The sequence below is a fragment of the Gordionus sp. m RMFG-2023 genome, chromosome 1 (assembly GCF_954871325.1).
Source record: "Gordionus sp. m RMFG-2023 chromosome 1, tfGorSpeb1-WG-v2, whole genome shotgun sequence".
NCBI lineage: Eukaryota > Metazoa > Nematomorpha > Gordioida > Chordodea > Parachordodidae > Gordionus > Gordionus sp. m RMFG-2023.
In genome coordinates, this window is record NC_088775.1 from 87,790,433 (window position 1) to 87,803,122 (window position 12,690).

Below are 12,690 nucleotides of genomic sequence, written 5' to 3' on the forward strand. Positions count from 1 at the left end.
ATAAAAGCAGACTCATATTTAGCTCATTAAATGAATATAGAAAATGTTTTTTATGATTTAAAAAAAATGAGTAAAATTTTTTAAAAATTATTTTTTTAAATTAAAAACTACGAGTCCTTGGTCAAGATACATTTTTTTTAAAAAAATAAAAGCAGATTCATATTTAGCTCATTAAATGGATATAGAAAATGTTTTTTTTTGATTTTAAAAAAAGTGGTAACTTAGTAAAATTTTTAAAATACTAATTTTTTACATAAAAAAACTACGCGTCCCCGGTCAAGATACATTTTTTAAAAAAAAATAAAAGCAGATTCATATTTAGCTCATTAAATGGATATAGAAAATGTTTTTTTTGATTTTAAAAAAAGTGGTAACTTAGTAAAGTTTTTAAAATACTAATTTTTTACATAAAAAAACTACGCGTTCCCGGTCAAGATACATTTTTTAAAAAAAAATAAAAGCAGATTCATATTTAGCTCATTAAATGGATACAGAAAATGTTTTTTTTTATTTAAAAAAAAGTGGTAACTTAGTAAAATTTTGAAAAAACACTTTTTTTTCATTTTTTGACTAAAATACGCGTCCCTAAGCGTCCCCGGTCAAGATAGATTATTTTTATAAAAATGAATATAGAATGGTGTATATTTTTTTAAGGAGATTCCGAAAATGGTATTAATAATTTCGATTCTATATTCATTTTTATAAAAATAATCTATCTTGACCGGGGACGCGTATTTTAGTCAAAAAATGAAAAAAAAAAGAAGTGTTTTTTCAAAATTTTATTAAGTTACCACTTTTTTTTAAATAAAAAAAAACATTTTCTGTATCCATTTAATGAGCTAAATATGAATCTGCTTTTATTTTTTAAAAAAAATGTATCTTAACCGGGGACGCGTAGTTTAATCAAAAAAATTATTCGAAAAAATTTTTATAAATACCATTTTCGGAATCTCCTTGAAAAACTATACACGATTCTATATTCATTTTTATAAAAATAATCTATCTTGACCGGTGACGCGTATTTTAGTCAAAAAATGATGAAAAAAAGTGTTTTTTCAAAATTTTACTAAGTTACCACTTTTTTTTAAATCAAAAAAAAACATTTTCTGTATCCATTTAATGAGCTAAATATGAATCTGCTTTTATTTAAAAAAAAAAAATGTATCTTGACCGGGGACGCGTAATGTTTTTATGTAAAAAATTAGTATTTTAAAAATTTTACTAAGTTACCACTTTTTTTTAAAATCAAAAAAAAAACATTTTCTATATCCATTTAATGAGCTAAATATGAATCTGCTTTTATTTTTTTAAAAAAAATGTATCTTGACCGGGGACGCGTAGTTTTTAATTTAAAAAAAATTTTTTTTTAAATTTTACTAAGTTTCCTTTTTTTTTAAATCATAAAAAACATTTTCTATATCCATTTAATGAGCTAAATATGAATCTGCTTTTATTAAAAAAAATAAATGTATCTTGACCGGGGACGCGTAGTTTTTTGATGTAAAAAATTAGTATTTTAAAATTTTACTAAGTTACCACTTTTTTTTTAAATAAAAAAAACATTTTCTATATCCATTTAATGAGCTAAATATGAATCTGCTATTATTTTTTAAAAAAAAATGTATCTTGACCGGGGACGCGTAGTTTTTAATTTAAAAAAATAATTTTTTAAAAATTTTACGTTATCATTTTTTTTAAATCATAAAAACATTTTCTATATTCATTTAATGAGCTAAATATGAATCTGCTTTTATTTAAAAAAAATGTATCTTGACCGGGGACGCGTAGTTTTTTTATGTAAAAAAATATACTAAGTTATCATTTTTTTTAAAAATCATAAAAAACATTTCTTAACTCATCTTATAAAGCTAAATAAGATTTTTCATTAATATTATATAAATTACACCCGTTTGACCGGGGATGCATAGGGACGCGTAGTTTTCGGGGATGTGTATTTTAGTCATGCCCATTATTTATATTTTTTTTCTTCAAATAAATAAGCAATCAAATCATAAAATTTACATTTTAAAATATGTATATTTACCATTTATAATATCTTAATCTATCAATTCATTTTATTTATTACATAAGATAATTAGCCAAGCTCCTTATTCCAAGCTTAATTTTGCCAAGCTCTTTATTCCAAGCCTAATTTTTGAATAATTAGTTTGAATTTTTTATATAAAAATTAGGCAAAACGGAGTTAGTTAAAATTAGCCGATTATATAACACTAATAATAACCACTTAATTATTTTTTCTATTATTATTTATAAAAACAATATGATAAAAATTTTATATACAAACTTGTGCACCAAGAGAGTTAAAATATCAAATTGATAAAAGTTGTTAAATACCAAAATAATATAATTTATATAATTCAATATAATTTTCAGGCATTAAATAACATGGAGGCTTCAATTTAATGTTGGTAATGATTATAAATGTCAAAGGTGGGAATTAGTAAATAAGTTTAAAAAATTATATAGGAGTAATTAAACTTTTATAAAAAATTTATATGTCCAATAAAGACCTTCAAAAGTTAAAATTTTAAATCAAGTAGGACCAAATTTGTTGGCCTAGCCTGGTCAAATTTTAAAGAATAATTATACTAATTTAATAAAACATATACCTTTTCTTGTACAATTGATATGTATGGTAATACAAAAAGTGCATTTTTCTTATTGCACAATATCTCTTTTAGCATTAAAAGTTCAGCAATTAAAGTTTTTCCACCTGATGTAGGTAAATGGCAAATTAAATTTTGATCTTTATGATCGTTTCCAAATTTTAGGCAATCCTTTTGCCAATCTAAAAATGTATCTTGCATAAAAGCACAAATAATTATATCTACCATATAAATTTTCTATATTATAATTTTCTTGCAAAATTGATTTCACTTGAATAGGTAAACCATAAAAAGAGATATCCTTGAAATTTAATTGAATATCAGTTTTAATTATTTCATTTATATATTCAAAAATAGGTTTAGGTGTGGGTGGTATATCTTCTTTCCATAAAAAGTTACCACGCTTAAGATCAATCTTCTTGTTTTTTTTAATAGATATGGGAGATGATACTTTATTTTGATTTTTTAATACATTTGTATCCAAGTGATTTAATATTGAATTATCAAAATCGCTAATATCCAATAATGATGACTCGCACTAATTATATATATAGTGTAGAGTTCTACATATATATTTATTTACCTTTTCTTTCTTGTTTCTTTTGAACGGTGGAGTAAAACTAAGCATTTTTTAAAATTCAAATATTTTGGGAACATCTAGGAATAAGCATTTTTTTAAAATCCCTACGATGTCCCTCACATCAATCAGAGAATGAATGATATATGCTGACAAAAAAATATAAAATAAAAATAAACTAAAATTTTATATTTAAATAAAATTGAAGAACTATCGATTAATTTATTAGTCTTATTGCTTTTCAAATGTTATGTTTATTTTTATAAACAGATAAAAATTAAAATAACAAAATAATAGATGTATATATAAATTTAAAATATTAGGCCCCATCTCTTGTGATATATATAATGCATTTGGCTCCATCATAAATATGAAAGTTAATTAATATTAAAAATGATAGTTAATTAATATGAAAATTAAAATTAAATTGAAAATAAATTAATTAATAAAAAGTTATTTAATATGAAAATTAAAATTAAATTGAAAATAAATTAAATTGAAAATCTCCTTACCTTTATTAATTAAATGTTTTCTTGGTATATTCTTTGTTAACTAAATATTTTCTTGATCTATTTTATAATTTAAGAATTTCCATTAATTATATAATTTCTTGGTCTCTTTATTGATTAAATATTTTTCTCGTATCTTCAATAATTTTTCCAATCATAAAATTTTCTTCTTACAAAAACCAATTAATGAATAAAAATCCTTTTCCTTTGTTGCCACTGTATTTCTTTTCACAAAAATCAACAAAATACATGGCTAACAACAGGTTCATAATATATATATATATTATAATAATTAATTTTATCATCTTAATACAATTATAAATAATCATTTAAAATATTACAACAATCATATTGTTTCTTATATAACAAAAATAGTATATTTTGATAAATATATTATAAATATTTTGAAACTGATAATCTTATAAATTTATCAGAACTAATCAATTAGAACAAATCATATCTAAATATTATAATTCGGACACAAATAATAAAATCATCGAGGACTTGTGACAGGTTTGTTGTTATATTTAATGAATAACAACTTTATATTAGTATAAATATATTAAAATCCCGACAGTCATATTAAAAATAATTATGAAAAATTAGATGTCAAAATATTCATATATCAAGCATCAAAATCATATTTAAGATCTTTCATCATATTGAAGATAGCTAAGCAGATAAGAATAGGGCCGATGGGGCAACCCTGCTGTAATCTCTCATCGGAATATATAACGCTACCATTAAAAATGAGGGGAGTACTATTGTTATAGCAGATGTTTACGAAGCACTAGTATTGGAGGAAATTATCGTAAAAAGATTCAAGTGCCGAGGAACGTGATATTGTATTGTAGGCATTTTTAAAATCGATTTTGCATAAAACGGAGTTTATCGGTGGATGTTGAAGGTAGATTCGTAGGCTGCGAGAGGCTTTATCTAAGCCTCCTTTAGTTCCGCATCCTAATTGGTATTTGCCAAGCAGGGAATGAGTATCGGATTTTATTTTTTTTGCATTAATTTTAGCTATCAGGCATCTGAAAAATAAGCCGATTGCGATTGGGCGGATGCTTTTATTATGTTTTTCAAAAGTAATCAAGTTAGCTCAAAATATTTGATGAGCTAATGTTATAATATCTGTTGTAGCCCATAAAAAAAGGAGAAAAAATTTAATATAATATACTAAATGTCAGTCATTTTCTGGTATTAATTTAATTTTTCCTTGGGGATCAATGTAAAGAAGGGGATCACATGTTCTTTTGTCAAAAAGATCACATTTTTTTCTTTTGTTAAGGAAACTTTTAGGTGGAGGGATTGTTATATGGATTTTCGAAGCGTAGTTTGTATAATTTTTTGATAATTATTATTGTATAAACATGAATGTTAATATTATTAAATAAAGTTGAACGTTAAATAGATATTATTAAATAATGTGGAATGTTGCAATATCTTTAGTAGTTATATTAGAGGGTGGTATGTGAGTTAAAACTATTCGAATTATGAGATATCAGAAATGTTTGGAAGTAAGATGGTCTATAGCCATCCGGGATGCTGCTGAAAATTTATTAAATTCACCTATTGTTTTGTGAATATCTTGGTTTGTAATTATGAAAGGGGGGGAAAGTATTGAGCGGCAGGTTGTAAGCTAGTATAAGAGACATGTGGATGAAGGGATTTTAGGTTGTCAAGGGTCACGCCGTTAGATGGGGCGAGTTTTGTTTGTGAGATTAATTTTTGTACACCGCATATGTTGCCTTCACTTATTTTTTTCGATATTTTGTTGCAGGTATTACTGAAACTTTCATTTGAATTTTTCGGATTTTTAATGTATTCTAATAGTGTTAAATTTTCCAAATTTTTAAGTCTGCCTTTTATTAGGTTAGGTAGTGAGATAGATTTGTTTTCTTTTGGGATTAAGAGGCATTTGAAAGGGAATGTGAAGAGATTATTCCAATAATTTAAATTTGACAAATCTTTGTTAATATTAACAAATAATTTATTAAAATGCAGATAGGATGTGTTTTATTGTTGGTATTTTTTTAATAAAGATAAATTCTTCTAGTGGTTTGTGTCACTTTCTTACTTTTTATCACTTTTCTCTCTTTTTATATGGTTTATTTTTCTTTTATATATACATATGTTTATATTTCTTTTACCGTTTATTATTCAATTCAACGCAATACAATGAATCAAAAAAATAAATATATCAATATAAAAAAAAATATCACCTTTTATATATACAAATGTTTATTATTATTTATTTATTTATTTTTCTTTTATTTATTTACTCCTTGTTAATATTACCGATTTTGTTAATTATCATTATTCATCCCTATTCCTAATATATTCAGTATTTTCATGCACTAACCGACTCGTGCTTATATCGACCTTCCTTGACAATTTGTTATTTACATGTGTGTGTGTTTGATATTTGTTCATTCATTAAAATAGCAGATCAGATTGACTCGCCATTTTGGCAACATTTAGAATAATATCCTTAATGGCGAAGATTTTCCGGTTCATCTTTTGGAAGAATATAACTTAACAAATGAAATGGAATTTTGATATCTATGGATTCAAATATTCTTAACTCACTCTTTATCATGAATATAATTATTCAAGACTAAAAAACAGATAAAATATATATTTCTATATGATATTTATTATTAAATTACTATTACAATATCGGAAAGGGTAAGTTCCACTCATTTAGTTAAACTACAACTGGGTACAAGGTTTGTTGGTATCCTTGAGAAAAAAAATCGGCATAATTCACGTTCGCTCATTTTGGGCAGGTCTATGACCAACGTGCTAGATAAGATAAGATTTACATGTGTTTGGTATTAATTGGGGGTTCTATATTACCCTGAATTCATAGTGAAGAGCGATTGCGATTTCGCCGTGATCGGTCGCTGCGATTTTCATTATAGTGCGGTGCAAAGCGTTATTAATTCAAAATGGTATCCATCCTCTAATTTTTATTTTTTTACAGAATGATCTTGAAGAGAAGTTACTATCTTTTAATAAAACAAAAGAGGGCGAATTTTATGTCTTCTTTCCTAAACTATTAAAAAATGAGCCTAATTTTTCAACTATATGAGAATGACTAAAGTAATTTTATTCTATTTTATCTATAATTCATTTTAATTTAGGAAACCTTTTATTATATACTCAAACTTGTAAAACCTTTATTACATACCAAATGTACGAATTTTATAAAACATCCTATAAGTGTTGAAAAAAAGTTTATGGTTTGTTTAAGGTAAAAATAAAGCAATTTATTATTTAAATATATTTTTTATTTAGGTATTTAGCAACATAAGATTCATATAGTATTAAATCAACACTGCTATTCTGATTCATTCCATAAGCTTATATTTATATAAAAATCCTATATTATTGATTTTTATAAATTTAATCATATCTTATTTTGTATGTTATATAAATATCTTGTTTTGTATTTTATATAAATACCTTGTTTTGTATTTTATATATATTATAATAAAAATAAAGTTATTATTAATATAGTTTTAAATAACAAAAATATATTCACAATAATCTTTTATAATATCAAGTATTCTAGTTGTTATTTCTTTTTTTTCCTGATTGGTACAATCATATAATTTTTATAAATATCTTGTTTTGTATTTTATATATATTATAATAAAAAATAAAGTTATTATTAATATAGTTTAAACTCATAAAATATATACGTAGGAATATGTCACTAAAAAAGCTATATAGTTGTTTTAAATTCATCTATTGAAAATATTTTTATAAAGCAAGTTAACATAAATTACCAATGTCATTAAACTTTCTCTAAGATAAAGATCATTCATTATAAATTATATATATCTAGACATTAATTACCAAACTCAGTACAAGGCTTAATTAATGCAGGAATTTTGGGAATAATTATATCATTCAATGTATTTCACAAAATGTTTATTTCAAATAATATAAATACATAGAAAATATATATTTCAAATAACAAAAATATATACAAAATAATTTTAATCAATAATCTTTTATAATATCAAGTATTTCATTTGTTATTTCTTTTTTTTCCTCTTTGGTACAATCATCTAATTTTTCTTTTAACATTAAACATATTGCATGTTCTTTTGATTTACTTTTAAGCATTTCCAAGGTTATTAATGCTTTATCTGCTTCTTATTTTCATTAATTTCCTATAGTCATCTATTTAAAATTTATCAATAAATATAAATTACCCATATCATTGTTCTTTCTCTTAGGACATTTATAATAATAACTAGGTGACCCAACACAGGACATAGATTATATATAAAAGATAATATAAATTTTTAGATATTATTAATTACCAGAATCATTACTAAGATTAAGTGCTGCAGAATCTTTGGGAATAAATATATCATCTGATATATTCTCACTATCGATGAGATCACCTAAATAATAAATATATTTTATCAATTAAAATGCTATATTTTACATTCATGTATACCTCCTGTTATTTCATTAAATATATCATTTGCATCTATAAAAGCTATTTTATCTATTTTCTAAAAAAATTAAATTTAAATCATAATTTTAACTTGATACTTTGGCTTTATATCAGCAAAAAAGGTTGTCATTGAATTCATTTCAATTAATAAAAAATTAGCGCTAAATTTAAAAGTAGCGCAAAATCAAAAATTTTGAGCTATATTCACCAAAATCTGTATTTAACGAAGCACTATTTGAAAATCTCGCGATAATCACAAAATGATTTGTGTTTTGAAAAAATCGCGGCGATCGGTAACTATGAATGCGATATCATATTTACTGTATTTTGTATTTATCGCGTCTAAATCGCAATCGCGCCACTATGAATTCAGGGTTAGTTTGGGCAAAGTATATTAGAAGCTTGGGGGCCATGTTTGTATAGATGTCATCTTTTTTAAATTAATAAGTTTATGACTTGAGCACTCTTCATGCTAATGATGAGTAGATAGTTTAATACCTGAGAAGTTTGTACTTTGAATCTAAGACAAAAACATTGCAATGGTTATTTTCTGGTATGTTGGTATATAAGGTTTTGTTGAAAATGAAATCAGAATAATTAATTATGGTGCATGCGAGTGGTGTATTTTTATTTCCTAGATGATGTGTTGTAATTGTAAGTAGTTTTAATTGAGAGTGAGCTTGTTATAAACTCTGATAGGAAATTATTTTTCAATCCTTTATATAAGTTTTAAATTTGTTTTTTAAATTGTTTTTAACTGATTATTATATATTTTGAGCTTAATTGCATATTAGCTTGACATATAATAATATATGTCATAGGCTTTAATACAAAAAACAGCTGTTAGGATATAATTTTTAAAAAATAACATTATAAAAAAAATACATTATTAAAAACACACTTGGATAATTAAATATATTAAAGAATAAGGATTATATCTTACTATCTACTGTTGTAATGTACACTTTTTTAATGTATATTTTATTTGATAAAGTGATTTATTTTAACAGATGTATTAATTTTTATGTAAATGATGATATTTATTGCATTAACGAAATTGTAAAGATCACTTTTTTCATTATATATAAACTTTGGATAATTTAATTTTATAATAATAAAAAAAATATAAAGAGAAAGTTAACAAAATTTAATCTCAGAGTATCGCCATCAGAGGCGATACTCTTATTCCAATAAAATATATACGTTAAATTAAATAAAATTTCAATAATTATTAGATTCTTTTATTCAATTTATAAAAGATGAATATTCTTTTTAAATTACAAATATGAAAATGGTGCCATGTAAAACAAATGTTCCATAAGGGTTATTGCAGTCACAGTTCGCAATTTTATAACCTACTATATTATCAATGCGACGAAATGATCAATCTTTCAGGTGCAGTATATTCTCATTTATATTCAACTTTGAGAGAAGGCCACTATAGGCAAATTATTCCAAAATTGGAAATTAATATATTATAAAGGTAAAATAAAAAAATGAATATTCCAAAATTGGAAATTAATATATTATAAAGGTAAAATAAAAAAAATGAGTATTCCAAAATTGAAAATTAATATATTATAAGGGTAAAATAAAAGGGATGAATATTCCAAAATTGTAAATTAATATATTATAAAGGTAAAATAAAAATAAAAATATTCAAAATTGGGAATTAATATATAAAGGTAAAATAAAAAAAGGGATGAATATTCCAAAATTGGGAATTAATATATTATAAAGGTAAAATAAAAAAAGGATAAATATTCCAAAATTGGGAATTAATATTATTAAGATAAAATAAAATAATAAATATTAAAAAAAGAGACTTTCATAAAGGATCTTATTCGATATTTGTTTTGTTGGGAGGAGGTTTTCAAGTGAATATTATTATTAAAGTAATAGCTGAATAAAATATATGCATCAAATTATTCGAAATCTTTACCTAACCTACTATATTATCTATGACATTATTCATTGGTATTCTTTCAAAGAAATGAAATTCCTATAAAAACAATTTTTTAGTAAAGATATTGTATACGTTATGTTTACTTCGCTAAAAAAAATTTAATATAAATCCTTATATAAAATTATTCAAGAATATAAGGAAATTATTCCGGGGTATTCAAATAATGTTTCCGAAATCATATTCGAAATTATATTAAAGGATTTACCGATAATAATGGGGAGATGTGTATGAAAATTTTGAAGAAATTGTAGCCGAAGAAATTATATAATATTTTTATTCTTATTCGTGAGACGACTAAAACGGCGTTCTCCTTTGGAAAAAAAAGAAAAACCGCATTTCTTTATTCTTATTCGTGAGACGAATCAAACGGCGTCCTCCTATGGACATAAAGCCGCATTTCTTAATTCTTAATATAAAGTCGATCAAGATAATTTATTTTAGGCGAAAATTTTATAGACACCAAAATAAGCGGAATGTTTAAATATATAGTTTGGAGCAAATGAAAAACGTCAGATGTGTATTTATATTTCGTATATTATTGGTCATATATTATCAATCACCCCTAACACTTGGGTTTAGTAATGGGTGGCGTGTTGTAATGTACACTTTTTTAATGTATATTTTATTTGATAAAGTGATTTATTTTAACAGATGTATTAATTTTTATGTAAATGATGATATTTATTGCATTAACGAAATTGTAAAGATCACTTTTTTCATTTTATATAAACTTTGGATAATTTAATTTTATAATAATAAAAAAAATATAAAGAGAAAGTTAACAAAATTTAATCTCAGAGTATCGCCATCAGAGGCGATACTCTTATTCCAATAAAATATATACGTTAAATTAAATAAAATTTCAATAATTATTAGATTCTTTTATTCAATTTATAAAAGATGAATATTCTTTTTAAATTACTAATATGAAATCTACCTCTTCAAAAACTCCTTTAAAATATTGACTAAATATTCCAAGCTAGGCTGCAAATTGATATGATTTAAGATAATTTCAACAGACTTGAAAATTAAGTAATTAAATACTGATTAAGAAATTTTTAATTAGGTCTAAATAAATTAGGGAAATCATTTGTAAATGATTTTGTCTTGTAATCTCAACTCAATAAAAAAAATTCTATATAATGATATATAATAAGTCATTTTTTGAGATAGCTTGAAAATATATTAGTATTGATTTTTATTTTAAAAAATACATTATCTTAAATTTGTAGAATATAATTTAAATAAAATACAATATCATTTAAAAATTAAGGTATATTAAGTTATTTAAAAATTATTTATATTTTATGTATCAACATAATTGTAAAACATTTTCATATTTTATAACAACTTTCTTAAGAAATTGTTTAATAAGCTATATTTATTTATTTTTTAAAATGTTATCAATATGTAATATTTACAATAATTATAGCAAGTCAAACTTTTTTGAAGAAAGTTGTTAAAAATTTAAAAAATATTTTACAACAAATTATCACACACATGTATATGATATTTAATTTCTATAAAGTTTTTTAAAATTTTTTTTAAGCAAAGTGCATAATTATTAATTACTATTCATAATTTTTATACAAGAATATAACTTTTATTATTACATTCATATTTCCAATAATGATATTTAAAATTGAATACAAACAAAACAAATATTTTATTTAACACATGTGGTACTGTGAAAATTATAAATAAATAGTTAAATAAAAATAATTAGCTATTATTGGGATAAATATTTTTAAAATTATTACATTAATGAGAGCAATATTAAATTTAGAAATTTTTAAAAACTCTAAATTAGTTTTTTAATTGTTTGGGCCACTCCTAGATGTACTGCAATACCAGGTTGACCCTTAGGAGAGGGATAGGCAAGCCCAGAGCACCTCTCCAAAACTTCCAAAAATGAGTTTAATATACTGGTCCCCATTAGGGGACGTACCAGACATTAAGCTGATAAGAACAGATACTACACTTTGATCTTAGCCAAGAGGCCGAGAAGCGATACTTTTTCCTAGATGCTCTCTCAGATATAAAACCATATTTTTCACACTTGAATTTAGTTTCTATTAAATTTTAATGATAGAAGGAATATTATAATGGAAATTTCAATTAATAATCAGATTTTCAATTTATGAGGTATATTTTTATAAATTAAGGTATATTCATATTTAAATTTACCTGTGAGAAAAATAATAGTTATATCCAGGTGTAAAATTTATAAAATTTACTGCCATCATTTTAATTACTAATAGTGTCTGTTTAGCAAGTATAGCCACTAGAAAATTATACATTGAATAAAATTATTATATATAAGGAATATTTTAGAATATTATACATTATCATATTCATACCAATTTAATTTATTATCATATTCATATCAATTTAATTTATTATCCTAAATCGTCGCTTATTTGGAACATTTAAATTAAATGAATATTGATAGTTCTAAATAAATTATTTCGATACATTTCATAATGTAAATTATTTAATTATTCTTAGTTGAGATTTATATATAAATGCGC

The 12,690-nt window shown here is 23.3% G+C and overlaps 1 protein-coding gene, 1 long non-coding RNA gene and 1 other non-coding gene across 5 annotated transcripts in view; all 3 read right to left on the reverse strand.

The window, feature by feature from the left end:
- Positions 1-3,255, reverse strand: part of LOC135930892 (helicase POLQ-like) — a 36,682-nt gene extending 33,427 nt beyond the window's left edge. Inside the window, exons 1-3 of the mRNA XM_065467691.1 lie at positions 3,211-3,255; positions 2,853-3,165; positions 2,631-2,809 (exon numbers count right to left, since the gene is read on the reverse strand). Of these exons, the coding sequence (XP_065323763.1) occupies positions 2,631-2,809; positions 2,853-3,165; positions 3,211-3,255 (537 nt within the window). The remainder of the gene's footprint in view (positions 1-2,630; positions 2,810-2,852; positions 3,166-3,210) is intronic.
- Positions 3,256-7,689: 4,434 nt separating this feature from the next.
- Positions 7,690-8,965, reverse strand: LOC135931900 (uncharacterized). Of its 3 annotated transcripts, none has more exons than XR_010573205.1 (6): positions 8,292-8,965; positions 8,182-8,251; positions 8,054-8,137; positions 7,943-7,983; positions 7,844-7,900; positions 7,758-7,795 (listed from the first exon to the last, which is right to left on the reverse strand). It is a non-coding gene; the product is annotated as an uncharacterized LOC135931900 (long non-coding RNA). The 3 variants fall into 3 exon arrangements; XR_010573206.1 differs by having other exon boundaries at positions 7,779-7,804; XR_010573204.1 differs by having other exon boundaries at positions 7,690-7,900.
- A 3,011-nt stretch (positions 8,966-11,976) lies between these two features.
- On the reverse strand, positions 11,977-12,171 carry LOC135923049 (U2 spliceosomal RNA). Its single transcript, XR_010571117.1, has one exon. It is a non-coding gene; the product is annotated as a U2 spliceosomal RNA (small nuclear RNA).
- Positions 12,172-12,690: the final 519 nt, after the last annotated feature.